This window comes from Capricornis sumatraensis, chromosome 21, assembly GCF_032405125.1.
Source record: "Capricornis sumatraensis isolate serow.1 chromosome 21, serow.2, whole genome shotgun sequence".
NCBI lineage: Eukaryota > Metazoa > Chordata > Mammalia > Artiodactyla > Bovidae > Capricornis > Capricornis sumatraensis.
Window position 1 is genome coordinate 63,572,451 of NC_091089.1, and position 24,049 is coordinate 63,596,499.

The window sequence follows — 24,049 nt, forward strand, 5'->3', positions numbered from 1 at the left end:
CCAGCGATCTCGTCCTCTGCTGTCCCCTTCTTCTCCTGCCTTCAATCTTTCCCAGCATCAGGGTCTTTTCCAATCAGTTGGTTCCTCTCATCAGGTGGCCAAAGTATTACAGCTTCAGCATCAGTCCTTCCAATGAATATTTAGGGTTGATTTCCTTTAGGATCGAGTGGTTGGACCTCCTTGCAGTCCAAGGGACTCTCAAGAGTCTTCTGCAGCACCACAGTTCAAAAGCATCAGTTCTTCTGGACTCAGCCTTCTTTATGGCACAGCTCTCACATCCGTACATGACTACTGGAGAAACCATAGCTTTGACTAGATGGACCTTTGTTGCCAAAGTGATGTCTCTGCTTTTTAATATGCTGTTAAGACACTAGAGAAGAGACTGGAGTAACGTAGCTTCAGGATAAGAAAGGTTGGCAATTACCAGGAGCGGAACCAGGCAAGAAAGAATCCCTCATCCAACCCCCAGCCTTCAGAGGGAGCACGATCCTGCCAACACTGGGATTTTGGACTTCAGCCTCCAGACTGTAAGAGTTTGTGTTGTTGGAGCCATCCAGGTCATACTACTTTGTTACGGTAGCTGTAAGAAACAAATACACCTAGCAGTCCAGCTCAGGGGATTTGGTGAGAAACGGGAAAAGAGCAAGATTTCCAGGGATTGAGCGTGTCTCTTATAATCTATTCTGGGGCAAAAAAAGAGAAAGAGAATCCCCATGCTGATTCCTCAGGGTATAATTAATGCCTCTAAGTACAGAAGAATCATCTGGAAGATGTGTGTGTGTGTGCTATGTCGATTCAGTCGTGTCTGATTCCTTGTGACCCCACAGACTGTAGCCCGTCAGGCTCCTCTGACCATGGGCTTCTCCAGGCAAGAGCACTGGAGTGGGTTGCCACGTCCTTCTCCAGGGCATCTTCCCGACCCAGGGATCGAACCTGGTCTCTCACGTATCCGACACTGGTGGGGGGGCTCTTTACTACCCAGCCACCTGGGAAGCCCCCCGTCTTGAGGATACTTTTTTATTTTTAATCGTGGAAGATTCAGGGGGAAAAGCTTTGGAATGTTGTAGGAAGGATACTTGTTAGATGTGAATCTTCATTGAAAGAAGTATTAGGCTACTGTTAGAACCCAAAATAGGATTCTAAAAGTTGGGCATCGATTTTTACAACGAATATATTTACATGTATCAATATTATAGGAACCCAGTATTTAAAACAATTGTCTGATGAAGTCATATAAGAGAAAGAATAAAGAATACTTTGGGAAGAAATATCTATAGTCTAATGTACAGTTTACATACCTAGGTTTTCATATATCCCATTTGCCTGAAATAAGAACCATCTCTACAAAAGAAGAAAGGAGGTCAATTTTAACTAAAGCTTAAAAAAAAATCACAATGCCCACATATAAACTTTCTTAGGGAAGGTATTTCTGTCTATACTATTCAGTGGGGGTGGGGGCGGGGTAAATGATGCCTACATTTAAAAGCTTAATAAATATTTGTTGAATGAATGTCCCAGGTAATTTACATTGTTACCAGAAGTGGTAGGATTCCATGGCCTCAATTTTTTTCTCTAATACTTCATGGTTGTGACAAGAAACATCTCCCATTTATTTCTGTGAGGAACGAGAAAGAGACAAAGAATTAGGGGACAAAGATGCATGCACTAAAATCTGAAAAGCTATCAGGCCGTGTGCATGAAGTAGGCCACCCAGTGCCAGGGGCAATCTTGATAAGAGTCCACATGGCAAGTCTGTGAGGCGTGGGCGAGCCTTAAGAGAGCTGAGAAGGTGTCACCCTGCCAGCAAGCAGGGAACGTGTGCGTTCAGGTTGGCCACCCTGGGCCCATTTAGTGCACTGAGTAGTTATTTGCTATCGTAGTAAAAGAGAATGAGTAACTAGTGAGCAATTTAGGGACGGTTAACCACTAGTAGCTCAAAGGATATAAAAATGTGAAACTATAATTAGATCCCTGTTATCATGTACTAACTAAACGTATTACATGGTATGTTGCATCTTTCTGAGTTTATTTCTGAACACAGCTGAGAACTTAACAATTCAGACTGAAACCATCCTCTATCAATTCATGCCTCCATTAAGATTCCAACTGCTTATATTAGAAAAAAAATTCCAAAGATGGCTTCTTTTTATCTTGGATCTAAGGATGCAAACAGGAGCAAAACACAGGAAGTCAGTTATCAATCACACAGCATAAAATAAACTGTAGCAGAAAAACTGAAAATTCCATTCTCTTCTTCTATACTTAGCTGTGAAAATATTTTAACAAGTTGGCATCAGGGTTTGCAACTTTTACATCTGTTGTTTCTTTGGGGAATTATCTTTTCACATTGGAAGATGTCATTCTTTGAAAAGTGAGGCTAGTTAGAACTGTGGTATTAGACTGTACATGTGGGACATTTTAGAGGGTTGGGGAGCATCTGTGAGTTACCGTGGTTTCAAGATACTGTCCTAGCCCCCATTCTATTTGTTAAGTAGGAAAAGCTGCAATTTCATGGGTATCTGGAAAATATTTGTTCTCCACTGAAATCCTTTCCTCATTCAGAGAAACTGTACAGCAAGGCCTGGCTCATGGTCTGGGGGATGTTCCGTGATACCAGCAAACTCCCAAGTTTCACTGTCATCATCACTGTCTTATTATCACTCTGAGGTTCCAGTGGGTCTGGTGTTCAGGGGGCGGTCTATGCTTTATGAACTCCTATTTCTTTCTCTCTCTCGCCTCTCACCCCCCACGTTCAGTCACCTTATTGAAGGTTTGGAAGTGGAACCAGGCAGCGGTCCCCAACTTTTTGGGCACCAGAAATGCGTTTCGTGGAAGACAGTTTTTTCATGAACTAGGGCGGGGGTAGGGGGGTAGATTCGGGATGATTCAAGGGTATTACATTTACTGGGCACTTTATTTCTAGTGTTATTATTAATCAGCTCCACCTCAGATCATCAGGCACCAGACCCGGGAGGTTGAGGACCCCTAGAACCAGGGATGGGCCACACTGTGGGCCCTTGCCCTTCTGCTCTCCCCTCTGATTTTCATGCCTTTGGATACAATGGGATATGATCTCTTGTAGATTATACACCCTATGCCTGAAATAGTTTCTCTACATAAAAATTATATCCTTCGTTCTCCTTCCCTCCATCAAAAGAACAAAAAGGACCCACTGTTTTTGAGGCTGGACTGGACTTCCTTTTTCTCCACCCTGGATACCTGACCGTAATTCACTGCCCCCTATCTCCTCCCAATGTTAGTAACCCTTCATACCACGTCTGGCAGGTAGGTAAGAAGACTCTCCAACCTCTCTCCCTGCTCCAGTGCTTTGCATACTAAATTCTCTGGCCAATGCTTTTTCTTTCATTTTTCCCAGGGGAGGTTTTTGGTTACATATACCTTCAAGGGGTAAACACAGTTCCTAAAGGACAGAGAGGCAGAGCGATGTTGACTGTGAAACTGCACAGGGCCCAGAGCTGAATGAGGGCAGCGCTGTAGCCCGAGAGGGCGCGCATGGAGCCTGGGCCAGGGCCGAGAGTGTCTCTGACTGAAACAAACTCCCCTTGAGTTTATCACCTTAGCTACATAAACATAACTCTAGAAAGCAGATATATGAGACTTAATATATATTTCTTAATATACAAAAAATTAAAGAGGCTTATAGGAATCCATGAAGGAACTAAAAAATATACAGAAATGTAAATAGTCCATGTTTTAGTACTGAAATTTAACGTGCTTTTAAAGTTTAGCTCAGTTTCATTTGACACCTGGTGTTTCCCCCTCGTCCACACCCCTCTCACCTGTTGAACCTCTTTGTTTCTAATCTATAAACTCTGTAAAGGCAAGGACAGTGTCTGATTTATTCCACTGCTGTAACAGACTGCTTGGTATGTTTATAATTGTTTGTTAAATTAATTGTATCTTATGTCTCTTGGAAAAATTTGCATTCTCTCTAATTTTACAAAAGTAATTCTGAGCTGTTGATTGAATTGAAATGGAATAAACATGTTTCATGAGGCCAAGAGATAATAATTCAAAAGAAAAATATAAAAAGTCATCTGCAGGAATTTCAAGAATCAAGAAAATGTTTTTTGTCCTGTGACTTCTACTTTTCAGTAAAACTGTGTAGATAACCCAAGTACGCCTTTCTCGGCCCTTATTAGTTTCTATTATTTCAGTCACAAGTTCCAGTTTCTTTCTTTTTTCTTCCCTGTTTCTCCTTCCTCTTTCCTCAAACCCCCTATCCCCAATTCACCCCCAGGTTAAGTAACTTTATTGATGTTAAGCAGGCCCGGGATTGTTTGCAGCTGCACAAGTCTTATATGTAAAAATCCAGATTTATGAAACAATACGGAGGAATGGTAATTCAATTAAAAAGGTTTACCAAATTCTTTTAAACAGTAACCTGCTCTAATCCAGCCTACAATATTGTTTCAATCGACAAGAAAGTACAACTTTTTAAGCCACGACTAACACTGTGGTCGCAGAATGTAATTTTTTCTGAACACTGAAGGAAAAACCAAGGGAAGACGTTAAAAGAGAACACAGGGCCCGTTTCTTCTGTCCCACGTCTCCGTTCCAGCGTTACCTCTGCTTCCCATCGCCTTCCGTGTCCTCAGTCCTTTCGGACCTCAAGCGGAGCAGGGAGAGGGCCCGGTCCTCGGCCGTTCTCCTCACACAGGAGCTGCAGAGGGCCGGGCCGGGGCGGCACGACTGCCTCCGGGCGAGTTCATAGGTGGTGAGGGGAAGACCGAGCGCCCGGACCTTCGTGCCGTCTGGAGTCTGTTCCAGCCCTGTCTCAACCGGCGGGGAAAATGAAAGCCTCGGGGAGCAGGAATGGGCGGGCAACTACAAGTTCATGAACCGAACACCGCTGAGCATCGAATCCATCAGAGGGCACCAGGCCCACAGTCCGGGGCCCGCGGCGGGCCGCACGGCGGGGCGGTGCTGGAGGATCTCTGGGACTTGTAGTTCGCCACGGTCCCCCTCGGGGGCGCCTGACCGCGGCCTGGAACTACAGCTCCCAGGTGGCATCGCGCGCCGCCCGTCTCTCGGCCCCTCCTCTCTCGGGCCCGCGCAGGAAGCCGCCGGGCCTGGCGGCGCGGCCCCGCCCCCCGACGCCGTCCCGCTTGTTTACCCCGAGGCTCCGCCCCGCGCGCCCGCCCGCGGGGTCGCCGTCACGCGGGTAATGCATATTCATGAGGCGCGCCGCCCGCCGGCCTCCCGCCCGGCGCTCCCGGCGCGCGATTAATATTCAATGAGGCCGGCTCGGCGGCTGGCTCGACTGCGCGAGGCGAGGGGCGGGCGGGGGGCGGTGGCGGCCGGGCGGGCGCGCGGGATGGAACACCGAGACGCCGACGGAGCGCTCCGAACCGCCACATAATCGCCCGAAACGGCCGCGCGAACGCCACTGGCGGCGCCGCCGCCCCCCGCTCGCTGTGCGACCGCTGCCCCCCGAGCCGGGGCCGCGCCGAGCCCCGCCGCCATGGAGCCCGCGGCCGCGGAGACCCGCGCGGAGGGCCGGGCCGCGGCGGGCGGCCCCGGGCCCGCGCTGACCGCGGCGCCGGGCCGGGCGGGAGGCGCGGCTCGCAGGCGGCGGCGCGGCCCGGCGCCCCTGCCCGCCGCCGGCGGGGCCGCCCCGGGGCCCGGCGCCAGCTCGCTGCTGCTGAGGAGAGGCCGGCTGAAGAGGAACGCGTCCGCCGCCGCCGCCCCGCGCCCCGCCGGCCTCCCCGCCCCCGGCCCGGCCGCGGCGCCGCCGTGCTCGCGGAGCCTGGACCGCCGGGCGCTGCTCCCGCGACCCCGGCAGATGCTGCCGCTGCAGCCGTCGGACCGGGACTGGGTGCGGCACCAGCTCCAGCGCGGCTGCGTGCACGTCCTCGACCGTCACCCGACCGCCAGCCGCCTGCGCCCGGTGCTCTGCACGCTGGACACCACGGCCGGCGAGGTGGCCTCCCGCCTGCTGCAGGCGGGCCCCAGGGCCGGCGGCGTGCTGAAGGTGCCGGGCCGGGCCCCCGCGGGGCCGCCGCCCGGGAAGGCCGCGCTGCCCGCCGTCGGGGGGCCGCCGCCGCGCCGCGCCTCCCGCGCCGGCCCCGCGCCCGCGGGCTGCAGCCCGGGCTCCCCGCGGGCCCCGGACGGCGCGGGCCGGATCCCCGAGCCCGAGAGCCCCGGGCCGAGCCCGGGCGCCGAGGGCGCGTCGGGCCCGCCGGATCCCTACTGTTCATCGTCGTCCGAGGAGCTCGAGGCTGACCCGGGCCAGCCCCGCCTGCGCGGCCGCTCGTCGGGCGCCCGGCCGCTCTCCCCGGCCGCCTCCCCACCTCCGCCAACGGCCCCGAGGGGCGTCGAGGGCTCGGGCGGCGCCGCCCGCGATCGGCCGGCGGAGGAGAGCCCGGGCGGGGACGCGGCGGCCGCGGAGAAGGCGCCCCCGCCGCCCACCCTGTATGTGCAGCTGCACGGGGAGACCGCGCGGCGCCTGGAGGCGGACGAGAAGCCGCTGCAGATCCAGAACGACTACCTCTTCCAGCTGGGCTTCGGGGCGCTGTGGAGGGTGCAGGAGGAGGGCCTGGACTCGGAGGTCGGCTGCCTCATCCGCTTCTACGCAGGTAAGGCGGTCACCTGCACGCGCGCCCTCGGGGCTCTGTTAGCCCTTCGCCGCTCGCGCGGACGACCGGTGGGACCGAGCCGAGCGGTTCCCGCCGCGGGTGCGGGGCAGGCGGCGGGGCCCCGGGCGCACACGTTCCTGAGAGGGGCCCTGCAGTGACAGTGCCGCCTTCGGGCTGCGGGGCTTGGGGCTTCAGGGCAACTTTCCGTGCCGTGACACTAGCGGAGGAAAAGGACCGCGGGAAACCCGGAGCACCCGGCCTGCGTCCGGCCGTGCGCGGCCGGCGGCGCCCGCCCGGAGCTCAGTCCGGGTCGGCCGGTGCCCTGCTCCTGCTCCCCGTCCTGTCCTTTGCCCACTTAGTCCTCGGTGGAACCCAGCAGCCACGATCCTCTTTAGTGATGCTTTTCCTTAGCGCTTCTTGGCTTTGTTTCAGTCTCCTCTGCAAGTGTACTTCTTGCATCAGAAGTGGTTTTGCCTATTTCTTTCCATCAGTTTCTCCCCTCTAACCTTTATAGTCAGTCAGAACTATGTGACTTCCAATAGGGATACATAGGGGTCACAGTAGTACTTTTGATTGCGGTCTCTCACTGAGTGCGATCTAAAATCCTCCGCACCCTTTTTTTCATTTCTGGATTAAAGATCTTAAATTTTTTCATTGGGATAGAATTGATACATTAGATCAAGTTCTTGACCAGGGGGGACTAGTGTTTCTCTTTTAGCTGGCGCTAAATTAGGGAGCTACGGGTCCTGGCTGTATATTTGAGCTTAATAGGTTCTTTATGTCCTTTTCCTCTGCTGGTTTGAAGAATTATGTTTTAGTGGTAAGGAATTTTATTTAAAACAAGGTTAGTGTGATAGTTAAATCGGGAGTTACATCTTCCCCCAATTCACTAAAGTAGTAGATTACTTCTGCACTGAGGCTGCAGGTGGTGGTGGAGAGAGTCCCGCTTGTAATCGCATCATCTGCAGCCATTCCCTCCAGCTTCATGCTCTTGGTCCACACCTGGGTTCTAGCAGCAGTTTAGTCGCTTTGAATGAAGAGCTCTTTACTCCTCCATTGAGATGCAAGACTGGTAGCATTCCTGGTGAGATGTTCCTTTATGTTTAATTGAGGTTTTTCTATAATTCAAGTGGGTTTCTGATGGATTTTGGCCTCATAAAGAAAACTATATCGTAATACAATAGCTTTTGCAGTACCTGAAGATAATGCCCCAACCTGATGACAAGTCTTTAAAAAGATTATGGCCTAGAAAATAGGTGACTTTTTTTTTTTTTTTTTAACGTAGGAGCAACAACTAAATTATTCTCCTCTCTTGTGGCTCATGTAATTTATAAAATACTGTTATTTTATGAAAGCGTTAAATGGTACTCATGCTTGGAATGAGTGTTTTGTTAACATGAGAATGGTAAATGCCTCTGTGTGTGTGTGTGTGTGTGTGTGTGTGTGTGTGTGTAAAGAAGCAAGGGCTGTGTTAAGCATATTTTGAACATATTGCACATATTTTGCATGGAAAGAGCTCTGCATGCCTCATTTTCCTCATGGTTGAGTTGCTGACCATGATGAATGTCCGTGGGGTTTTAGGTGTCCTAGTCGTGGCATTTAAACCTTTGATTCCCCTTGATTGTCTCTTTAAGTGTGTCCAGAATGTTCTGAGTGGATGATATATAGGTGTTTTGTTTGTTTGTTTGTTTGTTTTTTAAACCTATCCTGGTGTAAACAGATCATCTTTCTGGTTAAATCTCAAGTTTCTGGTGTGCTCATTTGAATCTTTTTGTTCTGTTCTTCACGAAAAGCAGTAATTGTTAGTTCACTCTAAACCTGCTTTCTCTGCTGTAGTATGCACAGCATAAATACATGTACCCCTCTGTGTATACGCTTGTAAAGGCAACTCGTAAAATGGGGAAGCCACACGCAGCATCCAGCCTGTTCTTGAATATGAAGCCTGCATACAGGAGTCCTAGAAGGAAGGTGCCTGATGAAGATGTGTGATTGCACATTTTATACAAAATGAGTTTAAGCCAAAGTTGATATATCAAACATCTCTGTTGCTATTCTTTTGACATAGAACAAAATTTACCATATCATGAGTCCACTTGAACCTTTGCAAGGAAGTGTAATTGTTGATGAACTAAAGGGCTTTGTTATAAGGTGGTCTCGCTTATCAGGAGAACATTATCAAGGCTTCACATGTCATGGAGGTTTGCATGAAGCTGGGAGGAGATCCCCAGAAATTACCCCTTTGGAATGTAGGACACCCGACAAGAAAGTGTTATGTAGTAATTCTTTTCCTCAAGAAGAGAATTAACATTTGTTTTACATGAGACCCTTTGAGTGGGTGTTCTGTACCACATTTGGTTTTAGAGTTTTACGTGTAACTTGCTTTTAAATCTGTCGCTCCCTATCACTTTGTTTATATGTGTAGCTGGAGTTAAGAATAGACTAGGAAGTTGCCTTTGAAGGCTTCCGAGTGTTTTCCTGTATTTAAATTGAGCTCATTACCTGTTGTTTATATAGTTTGTCTATCAGTTGCTTTTGTTTTGCGAAGTTCTTGTCGGGGGAGAACTTCATTCTCTTGAGGTCACCTTTCAATTAAATTTTAGTGTTTATAACTTGGCCCAAGTGATTCTCAAAAAGGCTTTGGAAGCCATTTGTGTTTTTTTTTTAGTATTTAAATATTTATTTAGGCAAAGTAAAATGAAAGTCTTTAATGAACTGAAAGGCTTTGGACTCAGGGTTCTTTGTGATTGCAGAGCTGTGATAGAAACTTCAGTTTGAAAATCGTTACTGCTCCTCTCAAGAAGCCATGCTCTTAGCTGACTTAAAATGAGAAAAAAATTAATTGTGGCTTTATCCGAAATAACTTGTGTGAAGTACTAAGTCTGTTAGGTACATTAACATTTAATTTCCTTTTAAGATCAGCCATCTTAAATTCTACCTGAAAGAGAGTACTTTTAGGTGGAAAAACAATTCAAGAATCGGGCTGTTCCGGACTCCTGGGGGCACCTGAGATGCTGGCTGAAGGCAGCGTGCACGGACTTCTTAACCCTCTCGACTCTCTTCTGCCTTTTAGACTTAGTCATCTCGCTGTCTCAGCTCAGACTGTGGCGGGAAAAGGACGTTGACAGAACAGAGCACGCCCACTGTGCCTGGTGAACCCTGGACAAGATGTTTTTATGTGTGACTTTCTGGGACTGCTCTGGAAAAGAGACTTCTCACCCGCTCTTATTTTTCTTCCTTTCCTCTTCTGGGAATGATCAAACCTTCTGTGGTTCCCTGTGTGGAAATCAAGAACGGGTGGCTCAGCATTAAGCTGCAGTATTGACGAGCAGTGTCTTATTACTATAATCACAGCAGTGTTGAGGAACGCGGCATGAGCGTGTGACACCAGCGTGTGCTTCAACGCTCCTTCTAAGAACAAAGGGTTTAACTTTGGTTTTTTACATTTATATTTTATACTTGTTTTTGATGTAAAGTGCACACTGTCTTGTCCTTCATTAACTGTGGTTTGATAACGTCTATTAATATGTTGGGTTTCTTATCTTCAAAAATCTTAAAAGAGCTTTCATATAAATTATCTTGCGTCCTTTCAGGAACATTAATAGGGAGGAGTCAGTGTCAGTCCTCTTCTCATACAGAGAAGCTGATGTGTAAAGAGCTCTGATTCTTGCTTGTGGTTTTCCAGTTCTTGGCAGAGCTAAGAGAGCATGCCTGTTCTGTCTTACAACTCATGTCACTTTCCATGAAATCTCCTTTACGTTTGGATTTTTAACTTGGATACAAGCATTCAGGAAATACGCTATTTTTGCTGGTAATGAGGTGATATTATTCTCTAGTCCCAAGTGGTATTCCTTGTAAAATGTGGACGGTTCTATCATGCTGCCTTTAACAGAAAGAAGCAAGACTGGACAATAAGGGGGCCATACCAAAAGAGTATGAAAGTGTTCCAAGTATCCCGGTGGCAAATAGTCATGTGTACATTCAAGTTGGTGTGATTACAGCTCACCTAAAACAGGGAGGCCTGGCGTGCTGCGATTCATGGGGTCGCGAAGAGTCAGACATGACTGAGCGAATGAACTGAACCGAATGATCCTTTATTCTCTTGCTTGAGCATGTCTCCGTTGTTAAACCATAAAGCCATCACTGGCTACAGACTATTAGCACTTGATCTGAAGAGTGGATAAGTTTTGAAGATGGCGGTGTGACACTTCAGTGCCCTTAAAACATAGCTTTACTTGTCAGTATCAAAAATAGCTATCATGAAAGATTTGCACAAATCTTTTATTTGAAGTAAACTTATTTATGCTTTAATGATCAATAGTGCTTTATTAAGGTCACTATGCTGTTCAGTTTTTGTAATTTCTATCTTTTATAGGGCCAGAGAGTAAGTACTCTCCCTAAATTTCGTAGTTATTCCTAAAATGATGTTTTTTTTTAATTGTAGGGAAAGGAGATGAGTGTAAACAAGTTTATGAAGTTTCTTTCTTGTATCTGTAAGATTGTTAAATGATTGGTTATCCCAAGATTCTTCTTATTTTTTAAAGTGTAAGGTGTTTTATTTTCTTGTTCTCTTTCTTTATGGAATGCTGAATTTGATTTCTTGGTAACATAGCATTTATTGAGGTTGTGTATCATCCAAGGCTCGTATAATACTTGGCACTGTAGTTTAAACATTTGTTGAGTTGAACCTGTGGAATTTTGTGAAGCAGCTGATGGTATGTGTCCTGAATCTTCGGCTTTCCTTCCTGTTTCCCCAGGGGTTGTGTTAAATGCACACACACATCTCTCCTAGGACACACCCCTCTCTCAGGACACCCACACCCACACCCACACACCCCTACCTACCTACCTCCTAGGGCAGGAGATTGTAGGTGTTAATACCTTCACTCTTAATACCTTCACGTGAATGAAGCTCTATGTGGGTTTTGAGATTCTCTCTTAAAGTTTTCTTAAAATTTAACAGGTGTGCCCCCCTCCTTTTCACAGGCATCCCTTACCTCAACTTTGAGATGAATTTAATGAGGCATCTATCAAATGAGGTGTCCCGGACTTAATGATTTGATTATGTGCCAGGGTTGAACACGATTCAGTCTACCTGGACAGGAGAAGTGTTTAATTGTGCTGTGACAGTTGAGAGACCCTGAAGCCACTCAATAGAAAAGCCTTTTTTTAAAGATGCTGACATTTTGAAAAAGAGAAAGAAATGTTATTAAAACGTCCAAAATAGTCTGGGTAAATGAAGCCTTTTTTTTTTTTCCTCTGAAAGTCTCACCTTCTAAAGCCTACTCCACTCCAGGCTTCAGGGACGACACTGGTGACGAGAGGTTCTGGGTCTGGCTTCAGGCCCCTCTGCGTCTTGGGCAGACTTTTATACTTTCCTTTGGTTTTCTGAAGAGAGTAGAGTTAAAACCAAAGAAAATATGGATTCTTTAGACGTATTAGCTGCTTATAACCTAAGTCTGTGTGACTGATTGTTATGAAACTTCCTCTCTAGGCTTTGGAAAATTTTCATAAATTGAAATTCCGGGGCCTGGAAAAAATAGACTTTAATGATAGTTTGATTAAAGAACATTAGGATATTTGGTTAACTACGAAATAGCAGCTCTTTCAAGTTATGTGATAATTGTACTTTAGAATTGAGAATAGTAATGGTTACTGGATTACTGAAGGGTAATTACATGTCAATTTAGAGGTAGAATGGTTTTGTTTTATATATATATAAAATATACACCTGGTATGTCTTTTAGTATGTTAAATGAAGCAAAGCATAACCATCCCATAATGCCACATTAATACTGAAACGTTTCCCTGTTGTATTTTTACATTTGAGACTGTTTTAATACATTGTAAAATATTAATAATGAAGTGTCTTGCTAAGGTACGAGTCCAGTGACTTTAGAGTTTGGGACTTAGAAGTTCTGTTGGGGCGAATGTTTTGGTTATACATTATCCATATTTTGTGAGTTTGTACATGTTGATGCTTTAGCAAAACTCAAAACATCCAGAATTTAAAGAGCTGTTTATTTGACGGCGTCAGGCCTTCACTGTGGTACAGAAGATGTTTATCACATCATGTGAAATCTTTTGATAGGCACTCAGGCTTAGTTGCCCTGTGGTGTGTGGGATCTTAGTTCCCGCCCCAGGGATCAAACCCCTGTCTTCTACATTACAGAGCAGGTTCTTAATCACTGGAACTCCAAGGAAGTCCCCCAGATCCAGGATTTTTGACATGTATTTTCTGAAATGAAGGTTGTTAGAAGTAAATCAGTCTCCCTTCCAGTTACACGAAAGCATTTGGTTGATAATTGAATAAAATTGGAAATGATTTTGTTTTGGACAGTGCCAATAATGAATGGGAAGAACTGGGCATGTGAGATAATCTGAACTGGCTGATTTCGGTCACCCCTCCCCGGCCCCCATTCTGTTCACGCAGGAAGGGCTCTGTGCTTGCTGGCGTCTAGTTCTGCTGGCTTGTGCGTTTGATGAAGTGCAGGTGGAGAGTGCGTTGTTTCATGTGTCTGCCTCCGTTAGTAATATGTTGGGATGTTTGCGTTTTCTTTCAGATACCAGGCATGCTTTTAAACACAGCGAAAGAAAGTGCGAACTGTACTTGTTTCCACTGCCTCTTCAGTAATTCCCTGGGCTTCACAGTCAGCTCACTCCTGACACATGGTCCAAAGAGTGTGATTCTCCGAGCAGAACCAGTTTCTGACTTTTATTGTTGTGTATAAGAAATGCATCCTTAAGGAATTGTTTCTTTGTTTGTAACCATGTATTGGGAGAGCTTTTTGGCTGTACTTTAGCACTCGAATGGGTTTCCCCGGTAAGTGGGGTGGGCTTCCCTGGTGGCTCAGACGGTAAAGAGTCAGCCTGCAGCGTGGGAGACCCCGGTTTGATCCCCGGGTTGGGAAGATCCCCTGGAGAAGGGAATGGCTATCCGCTCCAGTATTCCTGCCTGGAGAGTCGTGTGGATGGAGGAGCCTGGGGGGCTACAGTCCACGGGGTCGCAAAGAGTCGGACGTGAGTGAGCGGCGGACGCTGCCCGAACTGGAATGGGGGCCACATCCTAGGGCTTCGGAGTTTGGCCGCTGTGACCTGAGGTGGGGTCTGTAGTTGAGAGAAACGAGTCTGAGTGGGGAAGCTCGCTGTGCCTGCGGGCGTCCCTTTTAACCTGCCCTGGGCTCCGGGCTCGTCCTCAGTGAGTGAGGGGCCTGGGGTGGAGTAGGGCATGATCTCCTCCGGCTCCTGACCTCCTGGGGCTCTGTTGGAGGGTCTGTCCTTCAGATTAGAAGGGCTAAACCTTGTCGTTGTTTTAGGTTCTCTACCCCTGACTGCGGGTTTAAACACAGCCGAACCCCTGCCTTTTGTCGTGGAGAAAGGAACATCCTTGGACCTAAGGCAGTCAGCCTGAGGCCGCCAGCCAAAGCCGAGTGCTTTCTGGAGTAGATCAGGGCCAGTGACGGCCGGCCGGCCTGGGGCCCCCTCTGCCTGCCAGCCCCGGTCTCCGAGTGGGACCTAGGAGGATACGGATGATCGTTTATCCTGAGGACAGGCTTCACATGGAAACCACTCTGTGGCGTCCCTTAATTCCTCAGAGCCGACTGCTGCTTCCTCACTGTTGCGAAGGGAACGTTCAGGTGCAGAAGCACGCCGGGCAAAAACGCGCGCCTCCGGCCTGTGTCCTCGAGGTGCGAAGCGGGGGCGCTGCCCTGGGTAGCCTCCGAGAGGGTGCGGGGCTGAGGGGGCCGACGTGCAGCGTTCTGTGATAAAGGGAGCCTCTCCTCGGGGGAGAAGTGCCCCCCGGAGTTGGAGGAGACGTGTCTTTTCTTACACCCGTGTGTATACACACACACACGTTTCCCATTGAGTCTGGGGGGATAATGGCAGGCGGCGGGTGTATTTGTGGGTTGAAGGTGCGGGTGGGGTAGATAGTCTTGGAGGGGGGGTCTCCGTCTAAAAAATTGGAGTTCTTAATTATGTAGGTCTTTCCCCCATGTTTCAGTTGGTAACTTCTTTCTCTTGTGAATGGCATTTTCACGTCCCTTGTCCCTTTTTTGTTTGATGCTTGTGTTTTCCTTCTGCCTTGCAGATTTGCCTTTTGGGGAGGGTGCAGCTAGCGGAACAACTTTGGTTTGCAAGTGGCTGCTTTCTTTATCTGGTGGTGCTTTCTGTCAGTCTTTCCCTCTAGGTATTCAGGCTTCTGTGTCATGCCTAGGAAGGCCTCCCCGTCCCAAGATTTAAGAGGGGTGGGCAGATTTAAAATAAAAGTTCCCTGCATTTTCCTGTGGTATCTTCTAGTTCTGCTTATTTCAGCCTGTGTTGTTTAAGAAGGGAAGTGGGGGTGAACACGCTGTCCCCACACGTTCTGTTGGATAATAGAGTGTTTCTTCAGTGACTTGGACTGTCGCCCTTCCTCAGTCGATGCTTTTTGTTTTTTAACTGATAGACATTTCTATCGTTCTTACGATCTGCTAGGCACTATGTTAAGTGCTTTGTAAGTATGAGCTCATTTAATCCTCAGAACAACCCAGTGAGGCAGACAGTGTTACCACCGGAGGGTTACGGGAAGACTGAGTTAAGAGAGCAGCTTGTCTAGTTCTCTGGGTTTGTCAGGCCAGCAGCTTCCCACGTGGTGCTAGTGGTAAAGAACCCATCTGCCAGTGAGACAAGAGCGACGCGGGTTCGATCTCTGGGTGGGGAAGATTCCCCTGGAGAAGGGCATGGCTACCCAGGCTCAGTATCCTTGCCTGGAGAACCCCCTGGACAGAGGAGCCTGGTGGGCTTCAGAGTCAGAGTCGCAGAGCCAGACGTGGCTGAAGCGACTCAGCCCTTAGCAGTGTGTCACAGCCGGACCCGCTGAAGGTGGAAGCCTTGTGCTTAATGGCCTTCGGGGGCCAGCTGGAGCAGGTCGGCGTTTGGGGAGCGCGCGCTCTGAAGTGGTCGGAGCTGAGTCCTGCATTCTGACCGTGGCTCTGACCCCGGAGCTCCGGCTCCCTCTTTGCTGTTTTGTGGAGGCAGGTAAGGACCTTGAGCCACACGGGGTCATCATGATCGAATGGGGTGAGGGCCAGTGCCCAGGACAGCAGGGCCCATGTCACCCGGGCCCTGGGCCTGAGGCTGGAAGGAGCACTGATGGAGCAATGAAGACCTGGACTCGACTGCCGGCTCCTCCTTTCCTGATGCGAGGCCTGCGAAGAGCCCGATACTTTCCCTAAGCCTTGTTTATTAGAGGGAGAGAAGAGGTGATAAAAACAACCTGGCTCGGAGCCTTCGTGAGGTCCAGATTTGATGATACACGTGGAAGTGCTTTGTAAAGGAGGTGTTCTACAGATGAGGTTTGGTGCCGTTATTTTTAGAACTAGTGAATTGCCACAAGTGTTAGAGGTAATTGGGGCTCATTAAGGAAGACGGGCTGCGCTATTGCTCAGTGGCACTGGCAGACTGTACACTTTGGCTCATTCATTCAATCCCATAATTACTATGAGTACCTACCATGTCAAATGTATTTTTGATTCACAGATACCTAATTTTAATTTTCTAGGCTCCCTTGAAATACCTGTAGATCTGAGGGCATGTTTGCGGAAACAAGTGAGCCAGTGTTTAGAAAACAAAGGTGGAAAATGTTCTGATTGGCAGTGGTTCACCCATGACTGTAGTCACAGGGAAGGACAGGCTCCTGACCCTACTTATGTGTCCCCAGAAGGGCCTTGAGCCGTCTTGAAGGACCAGAGGGGCAGACTCGTTGCCATAACTCTGGACTCCGGAACTGTTTGCAGAAGTAACCATCAGTTACTAGTAGATCAAGGTCTAGCTGGACTAAGTTTAGGGTTAGTAACTCCAGATGAATTCTTTAAGATTTACCAACCCTTTTTACCAAGCCTTTCGCCTGTTTGGACCATTTGGGCTGCACTGGGTATCATCATCTGGGAGGACCTAAGTTCTGGGTTAAGCAAATGTTAATTTTGCTTTCTTGAAGTGGCAAATATGCATTGCCCAAGGTTGCCCTGAGCCTGGCAGGGGCCTCCAGAGCTCTTGGAAGTCCGTCTCTTCTTTCTTTCTGTAAGGCCTGTGAGGGTTTTGCTTCCTTTGGATTTATGAGGTTTATGGGAGATGCTGTCTTTATCTTCCAGAACGAGATACTTCCTTTTAGTTTGATGTCACGTAGACCAACCATATCAATGTAAAATTTGGAAGATGAGGAATTGGTCATAGCCTGAGGGTATCATCCTTAACTTTGCCCATCGACTGTCTGAATTGTCATTGGTGGAGGAATTTTTTAAAAACCTCTTAAGTGGACTAGGAGGAAACACGCCTTGTAAGTGTTCACATACGCAAAAACAGCTGTTTTATGCATGGCTGTGAAAGCCACACTACAGTTAATGGTAAATTAAGTCTTTGCTGATGGCCTGTTACAAATTTAAGTGGAAGACAGAACGTCTCTGTGAAACATCGTCTCATGTCGCAATGTGAATGAAGACGCTAGAGAGAATCTTCAGTGTTTTTTTGGGTTAGTTCTAAAAGTATGATAAACACCCTGTTTTTTTTAAGTTATGCAGATCCTGGTTGACTAAGGTAACCATGCTTCTGATTAAAATGAAAATACCTGTAATTGAGACTAATCAACACTCAGGCTAATTCCCTGCCGGTGTGTGTGTTCCGCTGTCAGGACACCTTTCTGTCCTGTGTGACAAGTCTTTAGAGACCTCAGCCAACTCATTGGAATAGTATCAACACCCGACAAATGCATTTTACGGGGGATATTAACAGAAATGCTGGCATCGGTGTAATTATAGGGGGTAGTTGCTATTAGCCTCTGTGATTGTAGACACTAAAATTCTCTTGTCAGTCAGGTCAGTCGCGTCTGACTCTGTGCAACCCCATGGACTGCAGCACGCCAGGCCTCCCTGTCCATCACCAGTTCCCGGAGTTTGCTCAGACTCATTTCCATCGAGTAAATGATGCCATCCAACCATCTCATCCCCTGTCGTCCCCTTCTCTTCCTGCTTTCAATCTTTCCCAGCATCAGGGTCTTTTCAAATGAGTCGGTTCTTCGCATCAGGTAGACAAAGTATTGGAGCTTCAGTTTCACTTGTAACTAAGTCCTAAGAAGAGCTTAATGTATTTAACCGAAGTCTGAGCAATATCGTCTCATTGATAAATTGTTGTTATGTAGTTGCTGAGTTGTGTCCTGCTCTTTGTGACCCCTTGGCCTGTAGCCCACCAGGCTCCTCTGTCTGTGGGATTTCCTGGGCAAGAGTACTGGAGTAGGTTGCCATTCCCTTCTCCAAGGCTCTTCCCTACCGAGGGATCAAACCCGAGTCTGTGCTGTTGGCAGGTGGATTCTTTGCGGTAAATACACAGGTTCCGTTCAATTCAGTGCAGTCGCTCAGTTGTGTCCAACTCTTTGCGACCCCATGGACTCTAGCCCACCAGGCTCCTCTGCCCATGGGATTCTCCAGGCAAGAATACTGGAGAGGGCTGCCATTTCCTTCTCCAGTGCACAGGTTCACATTGATAAACGCACAGTGACAGATGTTTTACACACCGTGTCGGGACTGCTGGAGAAGTGATGTCATTGTGAAGATACCACACCAGGGTCCATTTCTGAGAGCAGAGGTCCTCTTGTAGTCACTACACTTGGAATGCTGTTGTTTTTTTTTTAAATCTCAGATAGAGAACTGGGAACTCTCATTGCTTCCTGCTTCCATACGTGTTCATGAGGTCTCCCACCCCAGCCCCCAGCGAGATAAAGCGGTCAGTAGCCCCTTGGTTCTGAGAAACAGATAGATGAACCCAAGCGATGTTGACCTCTAGATAATACTGATGGAGACAGGGAAGTGGTGGTGATCGTTTATCTTTAAGGTACTTTCATAAGTACGACTGTATAAAGCCCCTGGTACAGCATCTTCTTTACCTTCAGAGACATTTGTAATATTGGACTAAACCGACATTGTCTGTAGATGGTTACTGTTAGTCATTCAGCATCTGGCGAGCGTGATCGTTGGTACTTGCTGCTGGGGACTGCCTTTGCCAGGCCTCATGGGTGAAACATGGGTGACAGCGTCCTGGATATTCCAGGGAGGGCCTAGAGTGAGAGTGCTGGAAGGGACTGGGGGCATCTGGCCCAGTTTCTTACCTAGTGTAGAAACCTGCGCTTACCCGGTCCGGACTGACGGGCATCTGGCTTCTGCTTGTTGCCTGCTCACCGCGTCCTCATTTCAGGGCAGCACCCAATGGGGACGGTGCTCCTGGGGGGTGAGCTGTGGAGCAGCAGCAGCAGCGGCGTCTCCTGGGAGTGGGAAAAGTGCAGACGCTCAGGCCCACCTCACACTTTGTGAAAAATCAGCCTTTTAACAAAGTCCCCGGGCGATGCGTTTGCACAGTGCAGTTTAAGAAGTGCCAGTGTTGGATGAATTGCGAGTGGGAGAGATTAGAGCTGGAGGAGGGAAGCCGCTGGGAGCGCGTGTGGTTCAGGGAGATGCTGAGGGCTGGGACTGAGCAGTGGAGGGAGAACAGGAGGCCGACGCACAGGGCTCAGTAGTTGACATAGAAGCTCAAAGGTGACACCGTAGCCCTTTGATAAGAGGGCTGTGGGTCAGTTCCTGAAGGTGGGAAGCAAAAGGTTGTGTCACTAATAGTCCCTTGAAACTGGAGGATTGGGGCTCAAGTTGGGAGCTGGGATGAGGATGAATGAAGGTGTGTCCTGCTTTTCATGTTTAAATATTTTGCAGCTGAGGCTGAATTTTGCTGAGGATGAGTTTGAAATGGTAACGTACTTTAAGCTGACAGTAATGGTGTGTTCAGCTGGCAAATGGACTTGGCTCACCACCCAGCTTCCAGATCTCAGTGGGTCCTTTTGCTTTCTGCTGTTTTTCATATCTATGGTAACTCTCAGGAAGATGATATAAACCTTTTTTATTTATCTGGCTTTCTGGTAAGAGCTCCCTTTTTCACACCCAGAACAAATGCTGGTGGGGCTGTGGGCCTGGATGGAAGGGAAGAGGTCTAAATAGGGTGTTTCTGTTAAAGTTTTAAAGCTCTCAAGATGAATGCCTTTTGAACATTGAGGCTTTTTCCTGTCTGGGGTGTGGATGGGGGACATAAACAGTTTGCATAAACAAGTCCAATAAAACTTGAACTGCCTTAACGAAGGCATCGTTGAGTGCTAAGGGGACCCAGAAGTCAGACAAAGCCGCTCTTCCTGGAATGTTCTGGGAGGACTTCCTGAGGCTCCTTTGTGTGAACGGGACCAGCACTGTGTGAAACGGGTGTGTCGGGAGTGTGGGAAGGGGGGCTGGGGCGTGTTAGAGGGTGAGCAGGGACTGGGCGGGGGGGAGGCTGGGCCGCTGGAGAAAGGCCCCCCAAGTGAGGGCATGGTGGGCGGTGGGAGCATGGAGCCTCAGTGCAGAGCAGGAGGCCCGGAAGCTTTGTCTTAGGCGTGGACTGCAGGGCCTTAGCAGGCGGCCGGTTGCAGGAAGGACTGGAGGGAGACCAGAGCCTGGGAGATCGCCTTGGGGCATTTAGCATGTGTTAGTCGGCCAGCCAAGTCTGACTCTCTGTGACCCCGTGGACTGTAGCCCACCAGGCTCCTCTATCCATGGGATTCTCCAGGCATTTAGTCAACATTTAAAGCACTCTGTTAAGGAGCTAAGTTCCAAAGAAGGCATGGCCTTGCCTCAAGGAGTTCAGCCCAGTAGGAAAAAAAGACTTCATTACAATGGAGAGTCACCTCCTTCTGAGGTTTGTGCAGTGTGGCTTTTACCAGGCAGGGAGTTAATCAGCTTGGCTGCAGCTGGGGCAGATGGGAGATGGTTTTGAATATTGGAGCAGAAAGAACTGCAGATGTGGGAATTGTTTGGAAGGTAGAATTCTAGGGTCTAACTGAGTGATTGTGTGTTGGGGTGAAAGAGTAGTGCAGGGTTTATTGTTCACCCCTAGAGTCATCTGAGTGTCTTCCCGTTGGGAAGCGTGTCGCTGCCCCCTGTGCCGGGGTGTCCTGTGAACTGAGCTGCAGGCCTCACACCCTGTGTTAGGGTGACTTGGTGGTCTCTGGTTTGGTTGACTCCAGTCCCCTCACCAAATAGGAAAAGGAGTACATCAAAGCTGTATATTGTCACCCTGCTTATTTAACTTCTATGCAGAGTACATCATGAGAAACACTGGGCTGGATGAAGCACAAGCTGCAATCAAGATTGCCGGGAGAAATATCAATAACCTCAGATATGCAGATGACACCACCCTTATGGCAGAAAGTGAAGAAGAACTAAAGAGCCTCTGGATGAAAATGAAAGAGGAGAGTGAAGAAGTTGGCTTAAAGTTCAACATTCAGAAAACTAAGATCTTGGCATCCGGTCCCATCACTTCATGGCAAATAGATGGGGAAACAATGGAAACAGTGGCTGACTTTATTTTTCTGGGCTCCAAAATCACTGCAGATGGTGATTGCAGCCATGAAATTAAAAAGACGCTTACTCCTTGGAAGGAAAGTTAAGACCAACCTAGACAGCATATTAAAAAGCAGAGACATGACTTTGCCAACAAAGGTCCATCTAGTCAAGGCTATGGTTTTTCCAGTGGTCATGTATGGATGTGACAGTTGCACTATAAAGAAAGCTGAGCTCTGAAGAATTGATGCTTTTGAACTGTGGTGTTGGAGAAGACCCTTGAGAGTCCCTTGGACTGCAAGGAGATCCAACCAGTCCATCCTAAAGGAGATCAGTCCTGGGTGTTCATTGGAAGGACTGATGTTGAAGGTGAGTTGGACATGACTGAGCGACTGAACTGAACTGAACGGAGTCCCCTCACCAACATGCAGAAGAGGGGAGCAGGAATTGGTTGTAGGGTGCTGGGGGGGAGTTGGTGAACTTGCTTTGGGCTGTGTTGCATGTAAAGGGCCTGAGGGCCGTGCAGGCGCGTCTGTGGCTCAGGGAGCCATGTTTAGGCAGTTGTTACAGTCCTTGTGCCGAGTGAAGCTGCTCTGTCACATGGGTGGAGGGAGGAGAGGGCTGTGGAGGCAACTCCAAGGAATGCCTGTTTAGAAAGTGGTGTCGTGGACTCTGATGTGTGAAAGACTTCAGATGTGGAGAGGGACACTCGATGGCGTGTGTGTGAAGGTTGGTTAACAGGCAGCGTGAAGTTTGGCCTGAGATTACGCTAGTTGTTACCTTTCAGGGGGACACTGATGGAAAGGGGCTCGAGCCATCTGCTGTTGATAACGTTGTTTGCATTTTTCTGGGTTTTATTTTCCTGGGTGTGTGCATATACGGAAATGCGTTAACTGTACCCTTATGGCTTGTGAGCTTTAGTAGATGTAAGCTGTCCCTCAGGAGAAGGAAGAGATGCGGTCCTGAAGGAGGAAACCTGAGCGGTGTTTCTCTTGTCCTCAAAGGGGAGAGAGAGGAGGGTGATGGCTGACTGGAAAGGGAAAGTCCTGGGAGAAGGAAGCTGGGGAGTGTGAGCCCTCGTGGAGTTCACCGAGGGCAGGACGAGGCCCGCCTGTTCTCTGGGATTGTTAGGAAGGACGGGCAGGACACAGGGCCACCATGACATTCAGGAAGTCAGGCCTCAGTTTTCTTGCTGAGAAGGTGAGGAAAGTCAAGGCTCAGTGTTTGCTGTGTGTCATGTGCTTTTTCTTGAGTGGATCAGTCAGCTAACCATCGTTCACGCCTGCTTTGGGGGACTTAGGACGGGGGTTTCCGTCTACACTGAACTTTCTGCAGGGCGATCCTTTCTTGACTATCCTAAGGCACCTGCAGCTTACTGCGTGCGGGGCGGGGGGGATGGTAAACCAGAGGTGGAGACAACTGCAGCTCGGGCTTGCGGGTTGGCGGTGCTTGCTTCGGTGGTGCGTCTGAGTGGCCCAGTGGCTCCCTCCTCCCCGTCTCTGAGTGTGTGTTGAGGCAGTGGTGGGCCCCTCGGGTGGGGGTGTGTGGATGTGGAGACAGGCCAAAACCCTTCAGAAATGCTTTGACGAAGCTGGGATCATGCCTTCCATTAGCTTCTGCTTCCTTGCTGTTTAAACGTCACTTGCGGAGTAGTGAGACTCCTGCGAGGCTTGCAGACTGAAGGCTGGTTCTGAAGGATGTGCTTTCCATTCCCAGTTCGTCAGAGTGACTTGTGGCTTGAACCTGTTTATAAAGTGAGCGTGAAAGCATGATAATTATAAATGTGGATGGATATAAGCCAGAGTGTATAGGAGGCAGTTATTTTGAACTGCTCTTAAGCCATGCTACACCGATGTTTTTGCTCTTGTGAGTTGTAGTAAGTGTTAAATTTCTGTTTTGTGCTCAGCACTGGGCTGGATGCTGAGATTTCAAATTGTGGTTATTGAAACACAGTTAATGTGGTTAATGAGAAGCACAGCGAGGTTGCTCTTCAGAATGTAATTGCCCCATTATTTACTCAAGTGACTGGGTCATCTAGTTACGCTATATTCTGGTTACAGAGTTTGTTTCTGTAAGATTTTAGTAAAGACCTAAAGGTCACAGGATAGAAAGTCTTGAGAAAGAAACATAATTGTTAACTCTTTGTATCAAACAATAATTAACTTCATATCAAACAAGGTAAATTGCCAAACGCAGTCCCTGAGGCAGGGAGCCCAGCATGCTCCTGGGAGACCCAGAGGGAGGGCTGGGAGGAACACCAGGTGAAGCTGCCGAGGTTGGTGGTCAGACGGTGGGCGCGCGTGCTCTGGCAGGCTCTGCGCGCTGGGTCTTCACGCTGCCTCCTTGCCTGCCCCTTAAACGAAATGCAAGATTGGTGGATACGCCCTCTTGGTCCTATCTGGCGGTAAGGGTCTTAAAGGCCACAGTTAGTGTTTCGGAACTGATTATAAATCCAGTAGGGACGCCTCCCACTGAATCGCCAGGCGTCGTGTAGGTGTGTCTCTTTCAAGGACAGGTGCCACAGTCGCGGCATCAAAATGATGGTCATTTTACGACTTCCTCTCAGCGCCTCGCTAAGAAGGTAAAGTCAGGGTAGACACGGCCCTGTCTTTGCTGAGTTCTCTGGCCTCTGTTCGGGACTCCTGACGTGCCCCTCTCTGCTCTGCCTGCCTGCACTGGCTGCGCTGGGGACCCAGGATGCTCCCCAGCTGCGTGAGGCGGTGGTGTGAGAATAGAGGGCCTGCCTTTTTAAACTGATCTCGCATTGGTCTCTACAGAAAGCTCTGTTTTACCCTCGTTTTGTCCCACTCTAGCCCGCTTATTTTCCCTTTCTTAGAAAAGTTAGCCTCTCTCAGTGAACGAGTATCTAAACACTCCCTGCTGTACACTCGTGACTTCCAGACTCGTCCCAGCATTGAGCTGAGCTAAACATCACGCGAGTTGGGTTGGGGAAATCAAAAACACCAGTTCAGGGCGCTCTCTTGACACTTCAGCAACCGCTTCCATTCAATGAAAGTGCGACAGTGTTCCAAGTGTCAGGCCCTGTTAGGGAGACATTCGGGCAGTTTG

At 48.7% G+C, this 24,049-nt stretch overlaps 1 protein-coding gene across 1 annotated transcript in view; it reads left to right on the forward strand.

Moving 5' to 3' along the window:
- Positions 1-5,485: 5,485 nt before the first annotated feature.
- The window catches only part of PHLPP1 (PH domain and leucine rich repeat protein phosphatase 1), a 232,685-nt gene continuing 214,121 nt past the window's right edge, over positions 5,486-24,049 (forward strand). The window contains exon 1 of the mRNA XM_068993677.1: positions 5,486-6,599. Coding sequence (XP_068849778.1) covers positions 5,486-6,599 — 1,114 coding nt within the window. The remainder of the gene's footprint in view (positions 6,600-24,049) is intronic.